Below are 26,647 nucleotides of genomic sequence, written 5' to 3'. Positions count from 1 at the left end.
AGTCTTTGGGTTCTGATGATGGGGGGGGAGCGGAGCCATGTAGATGTTGAAGAGCGTGGGGCTACGGGAGGATCCTTGGGGGACTCTGCAGGTGGTTGGTGTAGGGTCCGAGAGAAAAGGAGGGAGTCTGACCAGCTGCGTTCTGCCGGAGAGGAATGAGCGGATCCAATCGAGGGCCTTGTCCCGGATCCCTGCTTCGTGAAGTCTACGTGTTAGGGTGTGGTGAGAGACTGTGTCGAAGGCGGCTGAAAGGTCAAAGAGGATGAGGGCTACTGTCTCTCCTCTGTCCCGGAGGGAACGGATGTCGTTCATTGTGGTGAGGAGGGCGGTTTCTGTGTTTTATTCTGAAGCCGGATTGGGAGGAGTCGAGAATGTTGTGCTCTTTGATGAAGGTGCAAGTTGGCTGTTGACTGCTTTCTCGATGACTTTCGCTGGAAAAGGGAGCAGGGAGATGGGTCTGTAGTTTTTTAGGTCTTTTTTAGGAGGGGGTTGATCTCGGCGTGTTTCCAGTTGTCGGGGAAGGAGGTGAAGCATGGGTGCGATGGTGTAGGTGGCTCTGTTGAAGATGTGGTGGGGGCAGGGGTCCGTGGGGGTTCTGGAGTGGATTTACTTCATTGTCTTCAGTGTGTCTTCGGTGGTGAGGGCTGTTTAGCTGTCGATCGTTGGCTTCATGGTGTCGGGGAGGCTGGTGAGGGTTCAGTGTGTTGGCTTTCTTCATCGAAGTTGTCGTAAATGTTCTTGATTTTGTGGTGGAAGAAGGTGCAGAGTTTGTTGCAGAGCTCCTCAATAAATGTGGACCAATTTCTACAAGTTAGCTTTAAAGCCATTTTACCTATTGTAAGAATTTGCTTTAAGGATTGCAGGTTATACTTTGCACCCAAATGAGAATGCTATTGTGCACTGCAAATAACAAGTTGATGTCTTACTTGCCTCTCAATCTCACATACTGCACCATGATTTAATATTAAACGATCTTTCAACCTCACAGTTGTGATCTCCAGCTGATGATCACTCCCTGTGTCAATGTCAGTTCTAAAATGATGTATTCAGAGACAACTGACTCATTTAAATGTATAATGTGAAATTATGTCATCAACAAATCTACAATTGAAGGTTGTCAGCTTAACATTGGAGCTTGAAGGTTATTTTGAAAAGTAAAATTTAGGAGCTTAGTTGGTTCAATCTCTGTTCAACAAATCCCCCAATGTAATTCAATTTTTTTGTCATGGAATCTCCCACCTTACAAAGTGAGTTGCATTTAAAATCACCTGTTAGGATGAATGCAGCCCTGATTAATGTATTCATTGGGGAGGTGATATCCTTCATAATGTTCACAACATTCAAATTGGCTCTCACATTTACCTGACCCAAAAACTGCAAAGAAAGAAACTAAGGTAGAAATCCTAATATTTACCTTATTTCCGGCTGTTTATAAATAATCCTTGACACATCTTCTGTGAAGACCAGGGCTGGAGCTGGGCAACATTGCCTACACTACAGTGCTTCCTGGGAGGAGGGGGCCAGTAGCTAATTAATCGCCCCATCTTCACTGTGGCGCGGGACACAGTAGCAATGTAAATCGCTGCATTCTGACTGCGGTCTGGGATGCACCATCTGAAAAAAAGGGAACTGAAGCTGGACTACGTTGCCCACACTTCAGTGCTTCCTAGGTGGAGGAACCAGTAGCTATTTAATCACTTCACCTTGACAATGGTGTGAGGGCACGCCATCTGTGAACACTGGGGCTGGAGCTGGACTATGTTGCCCATAATTCAGTGCTTCTTGGAAGGAGGGACCATTAGCTATTTGATCCATCTTGACCACGTGCGAAAAAGCGCCAGGGCGAAGGCGAAGACTGGCCCAGTCATCGACTGGAAGAGGCTGGGCTGGGCCATTCCCTTTGATCCCAAGTAACAACAAGGGGGGTCAGTTGATTGAAAAAATTTTACTAGCTCATGTGCCTTTTGTACTTCTTTACCATGACTTGGTTTATGAAGACAAACACACAAAGCCCTCGAGTACAGCTATCCACTCAAATACGGGTAAGAGAAAAGCAGCTGATGTGCCGCAAGGGGCATTTATGTCTTAAAAGTCAGCGAAATTGCTGCACAAAAGCAACACACTGAGGGAAATAAATGGCATAATTGAAGAGGTTGAGACTATTTCAAATTCCTCTGCCAACTCGAGTCCCCCTACTAACAACAGACCTAAGCCAGAAAATTCTCTAAGCAGTCACGCAAGAGTACTGGCACAAAGAGCACTCTGCCATCTGTAGTGCCTAATGGGAGTGTTAATACAGAATCTCTTTGTGTGGAATCGGAATGTGACTAGGCACCCCCTATGGTTCCTTTGAGCCTACAATAGTATTTGAGAGCCGGTTTACAACTTTGGCAGTGATGGAAGCAGAGGTCACGTCTAAGACAAAATCAATAGATGTTTGTCTCTCTTCATTAGGGAGTACTTATTTGACTCCATCCAGTTATGATTACTTTCAGACTATTGAAGACCTGAATAAGTAGTAGTTGATGTGAAAATTGTAGTTGGGTCATTAACTTTATATCATACCTCGATTCTCCCACCCGCTCAAAAAATTCCAACACCTACTGGGAGGGGGTAACTGTGAAGACAGGATATTGATATATGTCGATGATATACTCCTATAAATGATCAAACTGTACAGATCAGTGCACAGGGTACTCCAAATATTTTTCCTGTCTGGCACCTATTCAGGGTATCCAATAAATTGGAATGAATCCCTTCTTTTCCTACTAACCGGTTCAGTGCCTCCAAAACTGGAGGGCTCCACGCAACTGGTAACTAGATTCACATACTTGGGCATTCAGATATCCACGAAGGAGGACGACTTTCTATCAGATAACGTATATCCCCAAATAAAATTGTTAGGAAACGATGTGGAACATTGGCAAAAACTGCCGGTCTCCCTGATGGGCAGGGCTGTTATTTTCAAAATGATGTGCCTGCCTTGGTTGCTATGCGTGTTACAGAACACCCCCTACAAAATACCTCAGAAGGTATTCCAGGATATAAACAGAGAAGTGCGAAAACTCTTGCGGGACGGGGCAGCTCTAGAATTGCACTTGGTAAGCTCCAGAGAGGAACCTATGAGGGGGGACTGGCAGTCCCGGACTTAAATAAGTACTACTGGTCCTCACAACTAATAGTAGTGAATGACTGGGAATTTACAGACTGGGAAGAAGACCCAGCTTTCAGGGCAGATCACTGGGCTATGGGGGAAAGAGGATATTTAGCAGCATTATATAATAGACGCATGGAAAAACTGTTTCCACCACACACCCAAACATGATCTGAGCCTAGAGATAAGTACAAAAGCAAATAGGCTGGGAAGGGAAATTGACAGGGAAAACTCCACTGTGGGATAGCTACCAACTGACAGAAGTGGGAGCACAGAGGGGATACTTCAAGAAATGGGAGATACTGGGAATTGAAAAGCTGGAGGATATTTGGAGGGGTCAGCATCAGCGCACATTTGAGGATCTGCAAAAGGAATATGAAATGGTAGAAGCAGAACAATATCGATACTTGCAATTAAACCATGCCATGCAACAATACGTAAGGGAGGTGGATACTTTACCTGACTATTGGTTATTAGAAGATAGATTACTGATAGATCTGATGACGAGACAAGCCACCTCGCTGACATACAAGAAAATAATGTACAACTCACCCAACCAAATAGATCCCTTGAGGTTGGCATGGCAGACAGATTTAGGACTTCAGGAGGACGATGACTAGGAAGAGGCAGTGCAAAGCCCACGGGAGGTAGCTAGAAGGGCTAGGTTTCGACTGATCCAATTGCTTATACTCCAAAGATCTTATGCATCCAGATCACTGCTGCACCGAATGGGCGAGAAGACTCTAGATATTGTGTGAGGGGATGCGGGGAGATAGGTTCCTTTTTACATATCCTTTGGGAATGCAGAATCCAGATCTTCTGGAGAGAAGGGACGAGAGTCATGACTGAAGTCTCCAGTGTAGAGGTACCAATAGAGCCGAGATGGCTAATACTCTGTGTCACAGGAGAGGAAAACTGGCCAAAGTACACATTAATATGGTTGAAAGTAGCTGCAATGGTGGCGAAAAAGAATATAGCCAAAAAATAGGGGAGGCATCAGATACCGGACCTTGGGGAATGGGAGGAAGACTTGGATTGGTGCTCAGGGGCAAGAAAACATAGTTTATAAAAGTAGCGGATATACACAGAAATGAAACAAAGTCTGGGGTAAGTGGAGTGAGTATAGAGGCCATTTATAGGTAAGGGAGGGGAGATAGGGAGATGATACAGTGGTAATATATAGAACAAGGTCAGTGGGCTCTGCGATTTACCAGAGACGATGGTGTCTGGGAAAGGGTGGGTATAAAGTGCTGTTATATGTCTATCCCCTGTATGATAAATGCAAATGAGCAAATGTTTATAAAAAGAGTTTAAAAAAAAATAATAATAAATTCCAACTCCAATTCTTCAGCCAGTTAGATTCCTGGTAAACAGAAGTTCTATGGGAGGAGGCTTCAAAGAAAATAGGTGCCAATCACCAGACAAGAGATGATGTCCATTTGGGCATCCAAGAGTATGTCACAGAATCTCAATTCATGGGAAGACAAGCATTTTCAATGCAATAGGTCTCGCAGTTGTGAGAGTTTGAGCTATTGGCATTGTAAATGGCAATGCCTTTTATTTACTTGTTGGTTTTTAAAACCATAAGTAAAAGGCATTGTCATTTACAATGCCAATAGCTTAAACTCTCGCAAATGCGAGACCTATTGCATTGCAAATGCTTGTTGCTAAAGCTGATGAGTTGGTTCCTCATAGGGTTTTTCTAGTATAATTTGACCTTGCAGTAGAAAATTGCCCCAGTTACAAATGGTGCCGACTGGGCCAGGCTGCTGCGTGTGGAGTGTTCGAAATTCGTGCCCATCAGAAAGCACAACTGAAGTTTTACTCGTGAAATGCAAATGTCTATAGTAAAAATAAAACTGAGTGTTTCATAATATCTTTAATAGCGCATTGCTTAAAAAGAATAGAAAGGGTTCACCAGCTCGGCCAAGCTCCGCAGATCGCACCCACTGCGAACAAGCGGTAGGTGTGGGTCAGCCCAGGAGTAGGCATGGGCGCCTACCAACTCAAAATGTGGCGCAGACTTCCGGCTTCTCCTGAACTGGGTTCATAGTGCCTAATGCCGACGTGCCCTCTTTCGAAGCGCCTCGAGTCGCTAAACAAGGGTTCTAAGGCACAGGGAGAAACAAGGAGAGTGTCCAGAAGCACACGGCTTGGCAAGCGGCGGAGCCAAGACCCGACGCCCAGCCTTGTAGCGCCACAACCACGAGGATAATGTACGATTTGGGACTGAATGACAATGTGGGGAACGAGCGCTATAATTTCACCTGAAGCCGCTACACATCTGATGAATATCCATGGGTTACAGCCTTCACACGCAATGTTCTACCTGTACTCCGGTGATTACTGTATACAGGAAATATTGTACTAGCCGTCATAAACACTGCCTCGTCGGTTACAGTGCGGGCGGGGGGTGCAAAAATCCAGGAAGTGTGGGCAGGGGGTGCAAAAATTAATGGACAATAAAGTGCGGGCGAGGGAGGGGGGTGCGAAAATGCATGGACAGCGGAGTGCGGGCGGGGAGAGAAAAAATAATAAACTGAGCGTGGTGTGGGTGGCCTTTGATGCACATGATTCGAGGCTCTGGTTGTGACTGTTGGAACAGTGTTAAATGCAGGGGCCTTGCTTCTTCACTGGAATTAAGTGCTACGGTTGCGTTTGTGACCGTAAGGTGGGGGCGATTTTAGGCGCTGTACTCCCCGATTGTCTTCGCTGGATATAGAGCTGCGGTTAGGTGTGAGAGGTGCTAGTTTGGTGCCCTGTCCTCCCTGTGACATTGTTTACGACGTGTGATAGTGAGCGCTATAATTTCACCTGAAGCCGCTACACATCTGATGAATATCCATGGGTTACAGCCTTCACACGCAATGCTGGACCTGTACTCCGGTCATTACTCTAGACAGGAAATATTGTACTAGCCGCCTGGCATGTCCGGCTTGCAACAGTGTTGCCATCAGCCCCCACTGCAACAGGGACTTAACGGCGTAATCACTGGTGCAATGGAACACAAAACAAAACCCAACCTCTGCAGCACTGTTGCGGGAGAGGACAACAAAAACAGGAAGAATGCGAGGGAAGACAGAATGACGTGACAGAGAGAGGACGCTAGTCTGCCTGAATACCCCTGTTCTCCCCGTGACCCTCGGAGCTCTGTGCCTGCCTCTGTGTAGATAACAACTGATGGTAGGTGGGCAGAGGAGGAGGAGGTGAGGGGATGGAGGGGGGAGTGGGTGTTCTGGAAGACACAGAAGATAAAGAAGGTGAAAAAGAAGAAAACACATGCCTTTTACATTTCCATGCGCCGTGCACACTGTATCCTTTCTAATTGATTAAAACAACCAGAGCTCGCCACTCCTATAGTTCTTTGTCTGGATTTTTGTCTGTATTTGGCTTGCCACTTTTTATTTTTGTGTGCACTTGGGAGCGTGGAGGTTTTTTTGTGTGGTAGTGAGTTTATGTGTTTTGTTGCGTGGAGTTGGTGAGCGTGATGTGTGCACGCTGTTTTTTGGTGTTGTGTGTTAGTGTGAGGAGGGCTGATGTCAGTGTTTCCGATGACGTGTCTTGTTTGTGTCTGTATGTGTGCCTGCTCTTCTGTGCAGTTCAAGTGTGAAGTGTTGGTGGGGGAGTGCGCCTGTGTGCAGTTAGTGTTCATGTGTTGTCGATGTCTTTGTGTGCCTGCCTCAGTGTATGCCATGTCTGCCTCGGAGCGTGTTTGCTCGCTCTGTATTTCCAATGCATTTGCCGTGTGTGAGCTCGCGTATTTCAAGTATGTATTGTAAACAATGGTTGTGTTGCTGCCAATGCCTTTCACATTTCCATGCGCCATGCAGGCAGATATCAGGGGAAAACAGAATGCAACAACACAAATAAACTCACAAATACAAGGGAATCTTCATCACGTTACTGACGCTACCGCAAGAAGCTGGACTTCCAACACAGCAGCAAGTACATTAAGTGGCACCAGCACATACTTACTACCGACTCGGAGCGAGAGCCCAAAACAAGGCAGCGCGACGAAGCTTCTGATAAGAAGCTTGGTTGCCATGACAATAGAAAGCTATTGGCAGAAGATGGCGTTGGACTGTCCACTGTCCGTACGTACACGCGCATGCTGTTAGGTTTGGCTAAATGGTGAGAGCAGCCATCTTTGTCCATCCCTACGCATGCATGTAAGGCTTTCAGAAAATCGATTGCAAAAGGCACTTGCATGGCGAGGGCAGCGCATGCGCTGCTATAGCAAGGCGAGACCTAAAAACCCCAGACTCCACAAAACAAACGTACGGGGTACTGGTTTACGTTTGCAAAAAGGCAATAATGGGCCACATGCTACCTTCTCAAACTCTGGCAACAAGGGTCTACACAAAATCCACGGGGAACTAAATAATAGCCCTGCAGTGATTGGATATAATCATAAAAGGGGCGACACTCGCCATTGATGCAAGAGAAGATAACAAATCACTAATAAAAAAGGTAATCCACTCGATTAGGCCCATACATAAATGCACGTCTGTGATTTGTTCTGATATTTTGTGCGCCACATAGCACCTGGAGATAAGTTTGACCCTGTTGAAATTGTATTACTCTCCCAAGACCTGGTAGATGGCCTTGGAGATTTGGTCCACAACCCCTTCACTGTCAGATAAAAGTGAAATATAACCCACCTGAGGTCAATGGAAGTGAGCCAAGTAATTGACAATACCCACTTTCAAGAGATCTTAGTGGACACAAGTTTAATAGCTGAGAGAGTGTATTGACTTAGCATGCAGGAAAGTCCACGCCTCTCCCCCCGCCACTAGTCAAATCTAGCCAAATCAATTCTAAATTAGAATTTTTTTATCTTGGAACATCACAGGCCTCAAATCACACTTGCTGGATGCCAATTGTGGGGATTTTATAGACTCTTTTGACATCTGTTTATTGCAAGAGACCTGGTGCACGAACAAGTCCACAGAACAGGTTTTTCAAATTTTTCTATTGAAGCTATCTGTCAAGGTAAAGGGAGACCTGCTAGGGGTTTAACAATTTGGGTGAAAGTCTTACTAGATTGTATTATTAAAAGATTAGTAATTATTTTAACCGATATTTTTAGGTTACTGATTAGTTCATGCATAGGTCCCTAAAATGCTATTTTCAATGTTTATGTTAGGAATGATGGGAGAAATCTGGAGTCACATAAACTAGCCTGTCTAGAATCCTTTAAAGGAGGATGTTAAAATGGGACTTTAATGCTACCTTTGAGCCTCTTGACAATTTGTATTTGGCCATTACAGAGGAAAAAGACGCCAAGTGGTGAATCACTGCAAACTGACCTCACTCCAGTGAGTAGACAGCCAGCTCTTTCAATCCAACTATTGATGCAGACAATAAACCTAGGTCTTAGGGCAAGCAATGGCTGTTCCCTCTCAGATAAACCAGGTGTTCATGCATTCAAGAGGCTAAATCAATCTAGCATGATTGATTATATCATGCTAGACTTACGTTTATGTCCTTATATGCTAGATATAATGGTTATCGAGAAGAGTGACAGTGACCATAATAGCCTTCACTTGGAGATAAAAGAGCCCTGGGATTTTAATGCAGCTACTAACAGACTTATACATGTTGAGGAGTGCAATATATAGTCTCCTTCCCTTACACGCCAGCAATTCACATTTATATTTGACATTACATCTACTGTGTGCCTTAATAATATTAACATATCTGAATATATAAACGCACTAATGAAATGTAACCACTGCAAAACTGAAGTTTTATAAAAGTGTGCACTAATGTTTAGTTTAACATGAAGATGTATTTTGTATTTACGTTGCATTTATGCTTTAAGTTGCATATAATCTGAATTTTACCTCTGAAAGTATAATCATGTATGCTTTTACTCACTTAGTGTTTGCTTTGGATATACATATGCACAAGTATAACCATTTATGTGAATTGCACATTTAAAGGCTTAGTTAAAGTTAGCCTGAGTAAAGGCCTTTGTTTTTAAATGCATTTTGCTCTGCCACATCACTCCTTTCCTCTGCAGATGTTTGTTAAAGGTTTCATTAGCTAGAGAAAAGGAGCATTGGTGTCTGTATTAGTTTCTTGATAGTAAGGCCTGACAAGAGACACGTTGGCAAGAAAAAGAAGACCTAATGAGCAGATGATGCCTTCCTATTCGTCGCGTATCAGGAATAGAGGGATGTTAAAGGTTGCAGTAACTGTCCAAATTCTGTGGGATGAGAAAGTCTGGTAATGTTGCAACTGCACAGCCCAAGGAGAGAAATGATTGGTCCCTAGAGGGGTGAGAAGAGATAAGATTGTTGCTGAAGTTTCTGTTTGTTTTAATGAGTGTACACACTGTTAGCAGTTAGCGCAGATTCCCCTAGATTTTGAGGGGTACAGACCTCTTTACTTCCTTCCTTCTTGTAAGTGTGAAGTTTCATGCTAAACACTTATTTCAATTCCAGAAGACTTCTACTGAAGTCTTTACTATGCTGACATCTTCCTGCATTTCCAAATTTCCTTGATACCCTATTTTACAGAACATCCTTATTATAGGCATAGAGCACTGATTAAAGGACTTTAGAACCTATTCATGTTTAAGAGAGAGAGTTGGAGTTTCTTTAAGGAACACCTATTTCTAATTCTCAGTTTCTTTATTGTTGTGGATGTGATTCATTTGAATTTTATCCTAGTAAGACTAAACTGATTGCGATATTTCAGCTTTCCATCTTTTTAACATCTTCCTGACACGCATATATATTGGATTGACTATGAATTGGAACTAAAACTACTTAACCTCAATTATTGATTTCTGGTCCTTACTGTGGGACCAAATGGGCTTCACAAAAGTTGAATTATTTTATTTTAAGCTGTTGTGCGGATGTGGAAGCACTTAATGCAAAGAAGTTCAAGTGGTTATCAAGCTCTACATAACCTAAGATCCCGGGATAGTAATAAGTTATCAGTGTAGGAAACACTGAGTTGTAATTGTCTGTTAAGTTTTGTGGTGCTTTTCATGGGGTATCATCGATAGCATAACTGAGATAGGGGCATTTGCTACACTAATTTGGATGATTCCACACTGGTCGAGGTTTCACTCGAGTGTGAGTCAGAGTAGGCCGGAAAGTGTCACTCTGGACCATTTCTTGTGCGATTGAATGATATTGATTATTTAGTGGAGCAGACAAAGTTGTTGAATTTGCTTGGCATTGTTGTTGTGCTTCGATTGCAAAGCTCAAGAAAATTGTAAATGAGGGTGAGCCTCTGTGAGGAGTGAGAAAGACGTCATAGCATGCAGAGCTGAGATTGGATGATTGGCGTTAGGGCTCCACTGTTATTGGTTGACAACGTCATAGAGAGATACACTGTTATTAGTTGTTGATGCTGAACAAGAATTGTGGGTAAAAAATTACCTCCTGGTTTGAAACAAAATGTCTAGATGTGATTGTGGACCTTATTGTAGAAACACCAGACCAATATAAGGCCACAAATGTTGGCCTACACACATGTATTTGGTGGAGTCAAAGGCATAAGATCACAGGGAACGAAGGTGCATTGATGTTTCCACACTATGGCATATTTAATCTCAGAATCATGGAGAATTTGAGAAGGGTATTGTAAGAAATGAATCTGCCTCCTAGGCTCGCACAGTTTGAAGCACTTATTGCATGGGAGCGTGCAGTGATTCCAGCGATGATTTCCTAGATATGTTAACAAAACATCCACCTTCATATAATGTGGTCCAATCCGTGGGAATTAATGGTGTAGTTCTCAGTGGAAACCTGGAATAGCCACCACACCAGTAAATAAGGAGAAAGTAGATTCATAACCTGATGGGAGGGAGTTTAGGGATTAGTAACCCTGTTAACTCCACTGTTCTCAATGCCCCAGATGCAATCGCTTTTCCGGTCACCAATGGTCCCGAAGTTTCTTTGTACAAACCTGAGTCAGCAAAAAACATGACACACAAGTTAACATTCCCTATTGAAGTAAAAATATTAGCTAAGGGTCATTTGATTCCAGGAATGGCAATTCATTTAGTACCGACTCAGGTATCATTCTCCTTATGTTGCCACTACAACATCAACTATGAATCAGACAGGACTTACTTCGGGTGGCACAGTCTACTCAAAGTTTGCAAAATTCTCACCTGTATATTTGGAACTCACTTCAGAGTGTCGACCACAGTAGTCCCAGAGAAAGGATAGTGTCTAATACCTCTGTAAAATAGAATGGTATCAGTGCTTGAGAGCTAGATGCTTGAAGTAGGCTTTTCAATGGATCCCCAAGGGAAAGTGAAGGTTCAGGATTAGGCAAGGAAATGATCCAGACCCTGGAGAGGGAAAATACAGTGGATGTGCTCGAATTAAATTTAGGATTGGATGAGATCATATCAGGAAATCTTGTTTTTTCCCGAATAAATACCTACCAAGAGAACAAATGTGTATTCATGTGTAAAAATGTTACCTAACGTGCAGGACAAGTTCGTAATAAATAGTCTGAAATGGCTCAAAAATATGTTGTTGATTTAAGACAAACCACAATATAGTAGAATAGTTATTGTGTAAGGTTTTATGAGATTGCCGTTTGCAGTATGAGCACTAAAGAATGAAACCACAAGTTAAAGAATTAATTAGCTGCACAGGACAATGGATTGAGCTAGACAAGTGGGAAAGCAGATAGGCGAAGAAGAAAGATCAAAAGAAAATGGAGAGCCACCGCTGTCTTTAATAGATGGAGAGGAAGGTTTCAACTTTTCCATTCAGGCAAGTGTCTGGTGGAGGTTATGTCCATGTACCTTGGAGTAGGAATGATCTTGCGTCATTCAACAATGATTTCCCAAAGTTGAGAGAAATTCCAGTGGAATGGTATACACAGGTTGAGCGATATGTGAAGAATTCACAAGTCTTGTGGGTGGATTTGAATACCTTCTTTGACATTCTGGTACCGAGTGAATTGTAGGCAGAATGTAAAGTGGAAATGGGTGGCCGGACAAAGAACCTCTGAGAAATCCTACATCACATATTCCATCATCCATTTGTGATGAAAAAGTGTCAATAGGTGAACACCTTTTTTAAAACAGAAGATACCAGCTAAAGACATTGATTGGGCTAAGACTGACAGTGCGACACAAGAGCCCAAAGAACCAGTGTATGCCTTTCATGATTCATGAGACATTGTTGCAGGTGTTTAGGCAGGACAGTGGAATAAAGACTCTCGAAACTAAAGACATGGGAAATGTTGTATCTAGGTTTGTGACGGGATTGACACCTGAGATTAGCTTGATGACTCAGCAGCATTTGATTTGTTGGCAGAACAAATTGTTTGACGAGACTTTGAGATATGCAAAATATTGTAGTGATGAATTGGAAATCAAGCAGAAGCAGTTCAAGGAGAAATTGATGGTGGCACAGATAAAAGCAGCACAGTGAGGAAGTCAGAGTCAACCTTTTGTAGGGAATGTTGGTCCTATGCAAGGATTGTATCAGCAGGGAACTCCTACAATCAGGGCCACAGGAATTATGCAGCAGAGGTAGTCTAAATTATACAGCACATTAAACCAAATTATGCGGCAAGGAAAGGTAAATTATGTGGCATGATGAAGCATATTTTGTAGTAGTATTACTTCATTATTTTGCTATTTTTACAACTGGCAATAGTGCCAGGGAGAAGAGTTCTGCTTATTAGTAACAATTTAACAACAAATAACAGCAATAAGCAACTAACAGTTGACGAGCTAAACTTTTCAAAAAGCGTTCCAGTACGCAACTACCCAAGTCGCCATATTTTTTGTAACATTTGATCCGTTTGAGCTAGAAACAAGTTTGTTTTGTTGAAATCTGCAGATTATGCAGCAGATGATTGATTATGTGGCAAATCCTGCAAATACATAATTATGCGAAAATTGCAGCTGCCGCAGAATTGCATAATTCCAGTGGCCCTGCCTATGATACAAGGTGGAAATGGGTTCCCACAACAAGGTAGAGGTTGTGGTGTTCAAATTAATTGGAGTACTGGGATTGACGTGGCAACTTTTCAGAAATTGAATCCTCAACACTAGTGCAATAAATTGGGGCATTGGAAGTGGGAATGGTGTCTTAATCCCAACTGAGTGATGAGTGAGAATCAGAGAGGGAATGGCTGTGGAGTACCATGCCTTCGGATAGCCACAGGTGATGCTGCCCCGCCCCCAAGCAATGGAGATTTGGTGTCTTCGAGCCACGCTGGTGTAGGTACGGAGCTTCAGCCTGCAGCCCCTCAAAAAGGAAAAGAAAAAAAAGGTACGGAAAGCACAAAGCTTATGCTGGCAGCCCCTCGTGGCTTGAAACGCTGAAACACGTTGGTTTTCGCCACAATATTGTTTTCCTTCCTTCCTTTCCAACTGACAGCCGGGCGGTAATGGATTTTGCGGGTGGATTGCTAACGGTGGAGATGGATGTGGATGAAGATTGCAGCGGCTGAATCCTGCCACAGCTGACAGCTTCTTTCTCCGAACCGGTATTAGAGCAAACGGGAGACATTTGTGACAGGCGCCTGAAAACGTGGATGGTGTAAGGAACCAGTGACAAGGGAAAACGCCTGGAAAAACGCCTGGAGCTTTTTTAGAGGCAGGCTGCAGGCCAGGGGGATCAGAGAGGTGAAAGGTGAAGGAGGTGAAGGGAGTACAGACTGGCTGTGAAGCGTGGAGTCCAGGAGGTAGGAGGAATTTGTTCAACTAAGCAATTTTGAACTAGTTAATCACGCTGTACTTGGAGATTGTGGCAATTTTGGTGAGCAGTTTAAATAGAAGTGGGTCAAGAAACGCAGGCTACAGGCTGAGGGAGGCGAAGAAGTACAGAGCTTGAAACAAGAGGCTGGGGGTAGGAGAAACGGTGGCGAAAGAGGAAGTAGAGAGGGAAAAAAATGAGAAAAAAAATGGTGAAACATCTTAAACAAATAAATCTGGTGGCTACAGTTGAATCTGCGACAGGGCTGAAAGCAAAAACACGCCAAGCACAGGCTAAAGCACTATCTTCTCAGGTGAGAACAGAGCAGTCAGTCAATCGTCCAGGCATAAACTCAAGCTTTGAAAGCTCGGAAGTGGAGCCTCTAGAGCCTTTCTTGGAAAATGGAGGTATGGAGATGCAGAAACAAATAGATAGCGCGCAGAATGCAGAGAAAAAACAGGTAGCTCATCTCACAGCAGGACCCAACAAAGATGAGGTGCAAGGCGCCAAAGACTTTCCATTCTTTTAAAAAAACCTCAGGGGATATCCCTCAAAGCTACAGTGGAACCCCCTCGACCGATCGAATTAGGGGCAGGAGTCATCCACAATAGCCCCCCTCTGACTCTGTCGGGGTTGTCCCTATCACAGCCTAAAAGCATTGGACAGACTGCCTCGGCAGTTAAGGCAGCAGTACAAGATTCTTGCCAAAACCAGGTGGATAAGAATACATCCCTGACCCTAGCAGACACCTCACCTCGACAGCAGAACCAGCATGAACAGACCCCAGCATCAGAACGGTTGGAAAGGCAAATAGAGATCCAGGAACAGCCCCAGATCCAGCTTTCGTGGTCCGAAGGGGACGAGACAGGGCACCCGGGACTTCCAGGTCAGCTCATGGGGAGCAGGAAGGGAAAGAGAAGGCACAACAGGAGATATCGGAACCTGTTGACGGCGTCCTCATTAAACAAATGGATATTAAAATTATGTTAAATTTGATTCTAGAAGAAATAAGAGAGATGAAGAAATCTCAAGAAAAGGAGATTGTCTCTCTCCATCAGCGCCTCGGGAGATTAAAGAAGCAGTGGCCTGCTTCCCTGAAAGAATCCAAGAGGCAGAGACCAGGATATCTCAGTTGGAGGACCAAATGAACTCAATGCTTGTGAAAGTTAATGAAGTCACAAAGGATAAGAGGAATTTGGGAATAAGCTGGAGGAACTCGAAAATCACTCGCGACGGTCACATTTACGACTAGTAGGGGTTCCCAAGGGAAGTGAGGGATCTCAAACACTACATTGGGTGGAATCTTTTATCAAGCAAAAGGTTCTGCCTGAATATATGGAAGATCTGACAATAACAAGGGCACATAGAGTTCCCTCACATCCTCTTCCTAACTCAAAAATTCCACATACTAATCTGGTCATTTTTGCAGACTAACGGATTAAAGAAAGAATATTGGCAAAAGCAATACAACAGAGACAGTTTCCCGTAAATGAAACCTCGAACTGTCGTATTTTTTTGGACATGTCAGTAGTAGCTGCGCGCAGGTGCAAAGAGTTTGTTAAACTTCTGTACCTTTTTAAAGCGCAGGGAGCTCAGGCGTCAACAGCCCAACAATCAAAGCTTCGTGTATTGGTCAAGGGTAAATTCCATATGTTTACAAACTTAGAAGATGCGCAGTATCTTTAGAAGGAGATTTCACCCTCAAATTGAAGGGACCTATATGTATACTGTTGATGCTCCCATTGCTGGGGGGGAGGGGCCACCTAGGGTGTAATTCCATGACACCCAACAAAGAATCAGGGGGGGGTGAGAAGTGGCTAGAGTGGTCTCGAGGGGGGGGGGGTTGGTGTGGTGGTGGGAAGGGTATAGCAGTAAAAAGAGCAATAGCAAATGGAGTAAAGTAAGCAGGATTTTGAGTTTTTTTCTGATACGAAATATTTTAGAAATGACCAGTAAGTGCTGCACCATTTCGGTTAATGTAAATGGAATCCTAAACAGACAAAAGTATGGAGGACTTATAAGGTGGCTGGCCTCTTTTGCACCGCAAGTGGTATTTCTTCAGGAAACGCATTTAAAAACAAATTCCCCAAACCTTTTTCTTCCAAGAGCTTTTTCCCATGCTTTCTATGCCTCTGCTGTGCTGGCCAAAAGAGGCGTAGCTATCTACTTTGGTAGAGGTGTGCCTTGGGAATTTAGTCAAATCCGGAGAGACCCATTGGGCAGATGGATCTGGGTTGAGGTAAAATTAAACGGGTCTATACTAAACTTTGTAAATTACTATGGTCCAGTAGTAGACGATACCATACCATTAGTGAAAGTCAGTGAATTACTTAGGGGAATAGCAGGGCTGATTATTTTGGGAGGGGATTTTAACTTTATTCAAGATTGGAGGAAAGACATTTCTAATAAAAATAAAAAACAATTAAAACCAAAGACCAAAAAAGTCCTAGAATCTATAAAACGTGAGTTCCATTTGATAGACCCTTGGCGTCAAAGTAATCAGCTAGCGAGTAAATAAACATGTTACTCTTGCCAATTTAAATCGGCCTCTCGTATTGAATATTTTCTTATTTCTCGATCACTGAATTATATGGGTATTGAAATAGGGGCAAATGCATTCTCGGACCACCCCTTTGTAAAACTTGAGCTGGCAATAGAGGAGGGTAGGAGGACAAGATCTAGGTGGCAGATGGATCCCCTCCTCCTACAAGATGCCCAGTGGATAGAGGAGACAAGAGAATGGATTGTGGAGTATTCTAGGGTTAATGAAGGAACGGCAGAACTATTTTCTGTGTGGGGGGAGTTTAAGGCAATATTACGGGGGCAGATGATCGCTTTTTCTGCTGCACCAGTCTAAAAAACGACAGGCTAAAATTACGACACTTCAGCAGGCAGTGGATAGGGCATTGAGGATGCGAAATACCCATATACAGGGGGAAGGGGACGGTGGGGGTCGGATTGAAAAGGCAAAACAGGCACTAAGGGAATTATTTTTATTAGAAGAGATAAATAGCTCCAGGACCTATCAACAGCGAGTATACGAGAACAGTCAAATGGTTGGGAAAATGTTGGCTGGGGCCACTTAAAACAAACAGGAAGCGGCCCTTATTTCCGAGATCATAGATCCCAAGACCAGCGATATAAAGACGGATAAGGATTGCATAGCTCAAATTTTTATGAAGCATTATCAACAGCTCTATACTACTCGGTATGAGGTTGGAATGGACCTAATCCAGGAATATTTTGGGAAGACAAATCTCCCCAGCTTGTCTGAGGTTCGTAGCCAGCAAATTCAACTAGACATAATACAAGAGGAAATTGTTCTGAAATCGATATCCGGCGCAAAAGCGTGTGGTAACGATGGGCTCCCCATAGAATTTTACAGGACCTTCTCAAAGGAACTGATCCCCTTCTTGACGAAATTATTTAATAACATTAAGAAGGCGGTTGTGTTCCCTCTAGCTTTAAAGAACCTGTGATTATAAGCTTTGTTAAAAAGGGCAAAAACCATAAAGACGTGAATTCTTATAGGCCGATTAGTCTCCTAAACACCGATTATAAAATTCTCATGAAAGTTTGGGCCCAACGTTTCATTCCACTCACGCAGGAACTGATACATAAAGATCAGTCAGGATTTGTTTGACCTGGTGAATTGGGATGCTCTTTTTTTTGGTCTGGGCAAATTTGGGGTTCCTGCCCAGGTGAATGATATGTTAAGAACATCTATCAGGGTGCCCAGTCTCAGGTGGTCATCAATGCAAATCAAATAGGGACAGTGAGTATTAATTGTGGGACCAGACAAGGGTGCCAGATGTCCCCCTTGTTGTTTACCTTCTTTATTGAACCCCTGGCTGTGAGCATTCATGACAATGTGGAAATTAGAGCCCCAATACCAGGTATGCAAAATTAAAATTGTTCGCTGATTATATTATTCTAAATCTAAGTCCTGAGAGATTGAATCTGGACTGGGTGCTATCAGAATTTAGTCAGTTTGAAAAGATTGGGGGCTATAAAATAAATCAAAATAAAACAGAGATTTTAATTTTAAAAACGGACGTCGAGTTTCTCCCCACCAACCTTAAATCTCAGGCGTTTTTACGGAACCATTACGATATCTGGGAGTGTTTGTCTCTAATCAATATGAACAACTAGTTAGTTTAAATTATCTAGCAATCCAGAACAAAATCAAAATATTGCTTGATAAATGGTCAATTTTACCATTAATGTTAATAGGCCGAGTAGCCCTTATAAAAATGTCCATACTTCCTTTATTAGTATTTCTTTTTATTGACGTATCTTTGAAAATTAATGTTACATTTTTTAAAGAGCTGTAATCAATGTTTAAAGAATTTGTCTGGAGTAAAAAGTCCTCCAGGGTTCAGCGGTCAATACTCCAGTTAGAAATTAAGCATGGTGGATTAGCACTGCCTAAAATGCAAACTTACTATGAAGCAGCGATTTTAGATTTTACAGCATGCTTGCTGGAATCTAAGGGATTAATAGATCATTTATTCTTTGCCAAAATGGTACAGGAATCAGGTTTGCAGATACCAACATTCTTAAAAATAGCTAAACCGCCAAAAACAATTAGATATAAGATGCTACAGGACTTTGTTTCTAAATTAAAATCTTTTTTTAAATTAGCCGGCTTCTCCGGATTAAAGTTGATGGAATGCAAAAGTTTGGGTCTCCAACTTCATTCTAGTGGTCTGAAAAACTGGAAAGATTGTGGGTTAGAGGAGTTGGGACATTTTTGAACGAATAATAAAATAATTACCTGGCAAGAGGTGCAAAGTAGATATGGCGATCATAATAAGCTTGTTTTTTTTGAGATTCTACAGATTAGAAACTTTATAAAAAAAATATAATCTTACATCAAGTGGTGCCCCAACAAGCCAGGTAAGCACCCTTTTTCGAGCCAAATTAAGGGGGGTAGGTAACTGGTATTCGCAGCTGATGAAACTCAAAGGGTCCCCCGTGGTCGCAAACGTTTTAGGGAGAGTAGCACGTGAAACTAATTGTATGTTGTCCAGTCAGGAGTGGCAGTTAATATCCCAGTTGGGCAGTAAGGCATTAAGAGATGCCAACTTTAAGAGGACGGCCTTCCTGTCTCGTTGGCTGGCATATTACATCCCACAATCCCTCAGTAAAAGATACCCGGAAGTAGAAAATAAATGTTTCCGATGCCAATCAGAGAGGGGAGGGGACTTGCTCCATACTTTTTTTCACGTGTACAAAATTAGAGCTTTTTTGGGTGAAGATCTTCTCGGCGATAAGCCAGGCAATTCAAAAGAGGGTAGACCGGGAGGATGTGGTAGCCCTCTTTGGCATTTCTAGAGCAAGGGGAGACTTGACAAAATCGGAGGAGACCTTTATTATGATCAGTTCTTTGGTTGCCTGCAACCTAATCCTCCAGAATTGGAGGTCGGAGAATGCCCCCTCCTATTTGAAGTGGATAAATAAAATGGAACGAACAATGGTATTTGAAGAAGCAAATGCTATGAGGGTAGGCGCTACAAGAAAATTCGAGGCAGTTTGGAAGTATTTTAAGAATGTAGAAACTATGGCGTAAATAGAAATTGTATAGATCTTGCACTATATCACTTTGACAGTTCAGCACATAGCACTTTGTTTTGTGCTGAAACAGCACACTTAAAAACCACTATAGCACTTTGGCACTTGTTTGCACTTTTTCAAAGAGTGTAGGGGGATCATCCCTGAGTACTGTAGCACTAAGCACTTTAGCATTTTAATAGCAAAACTCACATAGTTGGAAGTAGTTTAAGATGCAGCCTTATTACTGTAGTAACATGTTGATTCTTAATATGTCTTGATATTTTGATCCTTGATGGTTTATAGCTAACTTTAGGTTGGCTTAAGTGAATGTAATATGATTTGTGTAATATCCTGATGATAATTGTTTCTAAAATGTTAATTTTTGCTTTTCTCAATAAAAAAATAATAATAATAAAAAAAGAGAGACTCAGGTTCAGAATTCAGGTTTACACAGTCCCAGAGTACGAACCCTGTACAGTCACAGAATGTACCTGGACTGAGAATGCAAACTTTTATTGTGCCTCAAGCTCCAGTGATGCAGATTCCACAAGCTCCGATACCACAGCAAAATGCAAATGGTCCCAGATTCAAATCAAGTCCCAAATTTAAATCAGAATTCCTTCCAGAAGCAGAATCCGTTTCAGCAATGTCCTTTGTTTGAGACGCTTGAAGGTTATGACTCTGACCAGTCACAATGAAAAAGCCTGAGGGGGGAGGAAGATTGCGTACCTGGCCCAGTCTTACAGGTAGACCAGAGTGGTCCATTAATGAAAGATTAGGTGAATGGCCACTTATATCATTCTTGATTGATATTTGTGCTTCCTGCTCTACTGTTAGAACAGTGGAAGTTGCAAACCTGCCCCCGTTGGGAAAAAGAATCCAAGTTGTTGGAGTCACAAATAAGCAAATGACAAACCCCGTAACAGAATAAGTACCTGTTAAAATAAGGTCCTTTGAGGAGAATCACCAGTTTGTGGTGTGTGATTTGAGTCCTGTGAGCTTACCAGGACAATATTTATCGTGCAAGTTAAATTGCACTATTTATTGTACGCTAAAAAGGAGTGGGGCTTTAAACTCATGATAAGAATGTCACCTTTAAATTAGCAAGTCAAGGGCCAACCACTGGATTATACTCTTTGGTGATGAATGAGGACTTACCAACCGACCTTAGGGATACAGTGAAGCCTGAGATCTGGGACTTTTCGTAAAAGATATTGGTCTCATAAAGGAAGTTGAGCCTGTTCCCATAAAAGTAAAGCCCATTGTTGAGTACCCAAGAATTGCTGGGATTTCTCCAGTGATTGAGTAAATGTTACAACAAGGCATTTTGAAGGAGATAATGGGGAATCCATGTAATTAACCCATTATGGGCTTGCAGAAGCCTAGCGGTAAATACCGCATAGTGCAGGACCTGAGAAGGATTTACAGTACTGCTGTTCCCTGTTGACCCGTCATACCGAATCCAGCGGTGATTTTGTTTCAGATTCCATGTGAGGTTAAGTGGTTCACTGTCACTGATTTGTGTCCAGCCTTCTTTTCTGTTCCCTTGCTCAAGGATGGCCAGTACCTCTTGCCTTTAGAGGTTCCAGAACTGTGTTATGGCAAGCTGCAGTGTCCCACAATGGTATACGGAGGGCCCCTCAATTTTTAATCAGATCCTCAAAAAGAATCTTGAAGCTCTGATCATGCTCTTTCACTCTGTCCTAATTCAGTATATTGATGACCTGTTAGTGGTGTCAGATACTCAAGAAGCTTGCAGAAGAGACAACATTGCATTGTTGAACCACTTCGCTGACGATGGACTTAAAGCGCCCCCAAGTAAGTTGCAGTATTGCCAGAAGGTAGTCTTGAATCTCGGACATCACATTGGAGCGAGGAAGGTGTCAAAAGAAAGAATCTCAGTGATTCTTAAAATTAATTCACCAACCACTCGGAGAGAAGTCAGGATATTTTTGGTAGTGGTGGGCTACTGCTGCCAGTGGATACCCAACTTTTCCCTAGTGGCCAAGCCTTTACAGAGGCTGACACACAAGGATGTGTCTGATCCAATACAATGGGACAATAACTGGTTGCCTTCCTAGAGCTAAGAGAAAGTCTCTGTCGTGCCCCATCACTAGGAATGCCTGATTACAATACAGATTTTACTCTTTTCTACTGTGAGAGGGAGGGCTGCGCAGTGCTTACACAAATGCATAGAAATGCGAGATAACCTGTGGCTTACTTTTCTGTTACTCTTGATCCTGTAGCTTCAGGGCTGCCTGGGTGCCTTAAAGCCAAGGCAGCATCTGGTGTCAGAATAGAATGGTGTGTAGGTATTGTGATGGGACATCCCCTAACAGTTCTTGTGTCACATTTGGTTTAAATTCTGTTCACACGTACTCACACATAGACCTTAACTATCAGGTACTTGACCAAGTATGAACAGATCATACTTTCCACAGAAAATGTGACTCTTAAACAATATGCTACTTTGAATCCTGACACTTTGCTGCCTCTCCTGGAGAATAAAAAGGAAGAGGGGGAAGTTGAGCATGACTGTCTTGATGTCACTGGACTATGCACCAAGCCAAGACCAGATATATGAGCTGAGACAGTAGTAGAAAATGATTACATATTGTTTGTGGATGGGTCATATCTAAGAGACAATGAAGAAAACCTGAGAATAGTCGAAGACTTCTGGCTTCGAGGGGTGTTCTCTGCACAAGTGGCTGAACTCATGGCTCTTACTAGAGCTTGCTGTGTCTATGAACAGCTGAGAGAGAATATATTTACAGATAGTCAGTACAGCTTTGGTGTTGTTCATGACTTTGGATAGTTATGGTCACAGAGGGTATTTAAAACTCTTCAGGGTCCCCTATCAGAAATGGGGAACACATTATGGGATTACTTGAAGCACTACAGCCAATATAATGCTAGACACCATAAATATATATAAAATGAGTACAGAAACATATGCTATAAAAGGGCTTAACCTAAACCCCTCTTGCTCTCTCTATAATCTAATACTGGATTACTAACAGACTATTTTAATAACGGTAAAGCTATCCTTTTATCGGAAAACTTAAAGAAGAGGGAAGCTTAGCAGCAAAATAATAACCAAAGGTTGGCCTTTCATGGAAGGAGCGTGGTAAGTGCATAATCAACACCATAGATGGATATATAAAACTGATAAAAATGGTGGGCAAAAAATTAAATGGCTGTATTAATATATTTTTACAGAGAGGACGCCACGATACAGCACCGTGAGTGACCAGAACGGATGATTATTAATCCAACCGCGACATTTTATTAGTATGTCCAAAGGGTTGTTGGATGAATTTAAAAATCAGGTCATATATTTGAAAGGAGTTACAGGAGCATGTTACTATTATCATGTACCAAATTACAGGAAGAAAAAAAAAGTCAAGAGGGCCTATCAAGTAAACCACTGAGTGGCCTCGATCAGTAAAACTATAAGGTAAGCAGCAATTGAGGGGTGGGCCTATTCTTTTCATGAGACCTATCCCTTGGGATCCAGGAAGGGTAGTAGAGTAATGGCCATAGCGTAGCCATATATAATCTGCATGACAAGACATACTAAAATAAGGGGAGTATTTACCTATTTAGGCTAACTGTTTGCACTAAAGTATGATTTAGTTAGATGTTGTAATTGTTCTATGTTACTTAGACTGATTACATATTTTTCTGTCTCCCAGAATATGTGTATGAATGTTAATATTAAGTTGTCCTGAAGAAGGTGGTGTGAACCATTTCAAGTATCACCAAAATGCTGCCTCGATAGAATCTTCTTGGAAATCTTTTTTTATGTATCTTGATAGAAGGAGTCTTTAATGTATTTTAACTGTAGAGTGTAATACAATTAGACAGAGTCTTTTTTAATGTGGTTCATGAAACTAAAACACTATGTATGCTATTGATTTGGAGTGAAATATAGATGCATTAGAGAAAAATAAACTGTAAAAATATTGCTTTCTTTAATCACTGTTGATTGATGTATGTTTTTAATATGTGCAGAACATGTGATATATGAAAGATAAACGTGAGTGTTTTTAGCAATACTGCTTGTAAATGCAATACATAGGATTGATCATGTAGATAAAGAGACAGAATCAGTCAGTCATTGAGATTAATTTGTTGACTGTTTACCATTATTTAGTGCATGCCATTTAGCCAAACTTAGTACAATTAGGATCCCAAGGATATTAGTCTGCATGGAATTTGTTCTGGTTTAAGCATAACACTAACCTGTCCCTTTCGGCAGAGAAGGTTGACTCTCCTTGTATTGGGAATGGGGAATTTACCACATCCTGAATATGATCAACTTAGATTAGAATAGCCCAATTTTGATCCAAAAGGAGCAGGCATATGTCAGATTTCTAGGACAGCCGCATTGGATAAAAGTACTCTGTAATCAATATTTATTTTTATTTATTTATTTTATTTTTATTGTTTTCCTTGTAAACAAAACAGCAAGACACTTGAGCAGGCAGTTTACCCGTAGCATTTGACAGTACAGCACCCCAGTCTACAACGCTGTAATTAGAACCATTTCTACACAGTGTTACATAGTTGGCATCAGCACTCCACACTGTAATCAATTTTAATGGCAATCATGTGTGTTGTCAGTTATTATTCTTAAAGTCTGGCAAAATGCCCCAAAGCTAATGGATAAATATTGAGACAACCCTGCTATAGATAGTAAGTCAGTGTCGATTACACCTTATGTTTAAAGAAAATATGAGTTTTGTTTTTTCTTACATTCTTATTTTATCAAACATTTGGCTATTTGGGTATGTGTCTAAAAAGAATTTTAACAAATCACTGAATACAAAGATGAAGGAGCACTGGGCAGAGGGTATTACGAGGCACAAATGGAGAAAACTGAGAGGTTTAATCAACCAGTTTACCTAGCAAAAATCAAAATAGAGTGGACCTTACCTCTCGCTTGTAGCCATGACCTCTAGGACATTGGAGAATAAAAAGTGAATTTCTGATTGGTTGAGCACCATCTTTAAATTCTCATTATCCATGAAAAGAGACACCAGCAAGCTCAAACTTTTATAATAGGATGCTTCTGAAGTGACAAGTTCAAACATGGCCTAAAAGAAAGGCAAACAACAAAATTAGCTAACATTTATGAACATAAGATGAGCATTATTACTCAACTCAAACATGGAGTCAAAACACTGGTTGCATGAATGCTTGTTGCGCCACGTACATTTACTGTCTATCTGAGCTATTTCGATCACCTTAAGCTACTGACCTCTCTTCAACTTTTCCTTGTCAATATTTTTTCTTTTGTCTCCTTTGTTACAGTCTCCTGTCAGTGACGATAAGCTGCTCACTTGTCTCACTCATCCCCATTTCATTTCTCATACCCCTCACTAGCTGTCCTCTCCGATGTTTCCCTGGAGAATATCCAAGCCCCTTTCCAGCTGGACTGTTCACCCCCCCCCCCCCTCTCCAACCACAATCACTAACCTTCTTCAGCCTTGGCTTGCTGGTCTGTTTTATTTTCCTCCTAATAGTTGAATAAGCTCACATATCTTCCTTTACCATCCCACATTCTTGACTACCTCCTTTGTTTCTTTGTGTGCTTCCACTGCTGCATTTAAACCATTCTCAGGCAATGCAGAACCTTCCTTCCTTGTCCACCAGCAAATCTAAAGATAATACCAATTCAAAATCTTATGCAAAAACCCGCCCCACTCCAGCAGATGAATTACTCAATAGAAATTAGAATGGAGCCTATGAAGTGGAATAGGGTTGGACTAGGATAAAAAAAAATCCTCGGACACCAAACTAAAAGTGGCCCCCTATAGCAGGCCAGCTAGCTAAAAAAAAAGTGGTCCGCATAGGCAAACTGTCTGGTTTTGAACTTGTAAAGACGTTCTGTGGAAGTGCTTTACAACGTATGTGAGACTGCGTGGAACGGGTCTGGCTAGGGTACCACCTAATCTCCTACACACTTCAACACATTCCCTCAGATGACTAGAGTGATACAACCGGGAGGAAAGACTAGGTGGCCCAAGCTAAATGACACTCCAATTCTCCATTTGTGAGTTCAAAGAACAGTCTCACCGGTGAAGTATCCTGCATCTTTCACCGCTTGTTTTCCCACGTGGAGTCTGACTCGTTGCTCTGGTGCAGGTTGACTCTTCCTGGCTGGGGAGCACCACAAGTGATCTTCCTTTCAAAACCCCGGAGAGCCACTTTACTTTCCTGGTGAGTAAAGGGTGACCTAACTGAATCATTAGTGTTTTAGGTGCATTCAAAAGCACTGTGCTTCATTTTGCAGTTTCTCCTTAGCACTGAAGTGAGGTAAAGCCTTGTTATTGTGCACCTAGGGAGTGGCCTTTTTACTCCTATTTGTAAATCTAATACGGGCACTCCCATTCCTGTACCAGACTTGGGGTCATACAGCAGTGGCTGCTCGCTAAGGCGGAGGAGTGCCACCCACTGCTTTTCAGCTGTGGAAAAAAATAAACATAAAATGACAGTAACACGATGTTATAATCATTTTATGTTTATGTGCTGTAGCCAGTTTTGGAATTGGGTGGAGTTTAGCTGCCATCACAGCCAGCAGGGGGAGGGGTGGTTGGTGCACTTAAGTGTGCATGACTGTATCGCCGCCCATCTTACGCACTCACCATGTTCTCCTCCTGTCTGTATTGCAAGGCCTGGGTGGAGAACATGCACAGGCTCCCACTCCCTGTCTGAGAGCTGAACCAGGCCACTCAGACCAATCACGATGCATCTGTCATGCTGATGACAGCACCGTCGTGATTGGCTAGGGTGAGTGCTTCCGTGCTGCCAGAAAGAGAAGAGGGCGGAGGAGAGGTGGCAGCTGGCCGGTAAGTGTTCTATTCTTTACTTTTTTTTATCCCCCCCCCCCTCTCCCCGCCTCACCACTACTGCCACCACTGGGGCCATACCTGGAGTTTGGTGGATGCGAGACAGATGCCAAAATATAGCAGATGTCCTGTTCGCCCTATTTGAAATGCGCATAGGCCCTATACACGCCAACTAGCGAGGACGGGAAATCTGCCACTTTTAGTAGCTGTCCTGCATCTGTTCTGGGTTAGGCTGGTCAGTTTCCTGCTTATTTCTTTGAGACAAGGAGAGATGCAGACCGCATATCCATATGTCCTGGTTTTATCCCATTGCTAGTTCTGAACACACTCCACCACATATAGTTTTTCCAGTCTACTTGGCCCTGACAATTCTTTTGTTTAATACGTAACTG

General features: G+C 42.4%; 1 protein-coding gene across 2 annotated transcripts in view; it reads right to left on the bottom strand.

Moving 5' to 3' along the window:
* The window catches only part of NGEF (neuronal guanine nucleotide exchange factor), a 979,475-nt gene that overhangs the window by 301,095 nt on the left and 651,733 nt on the right, over positions 1–26,647 (bottom strand). For both annotated transcript variants that reach the window (XM_085634692.1, XM_085634693.1), the window contains one exon: positions 24,340–24,500. In XM_085634692.1, the coding sequence (XP_085490818.1) occupies positions 24,340–24,500 (161 nt within the window). The remainder of the gene's footprint in view (positions 1–24,339; positions 24,501–26,647) is intronic.

This window comes from Triturus cristatus, chromosome 11, assembly GCF_964204655.1.
Source record: "Triturus cristatus chromosome 11, aTriCri1.1, whole genome shotgun sequence".
Classification (NCBI taxonomy): domain Eukaryota; kingdom Metazoa; phylum Chordata; class Amphibia; order Caudata; family Salamandridae; genus Triturus; species Triturus cristatus.
Note: the sequence above shows the minus strand (reverse complement) of the source record. Positions and strands in the feature narration are given on the sequence as shown.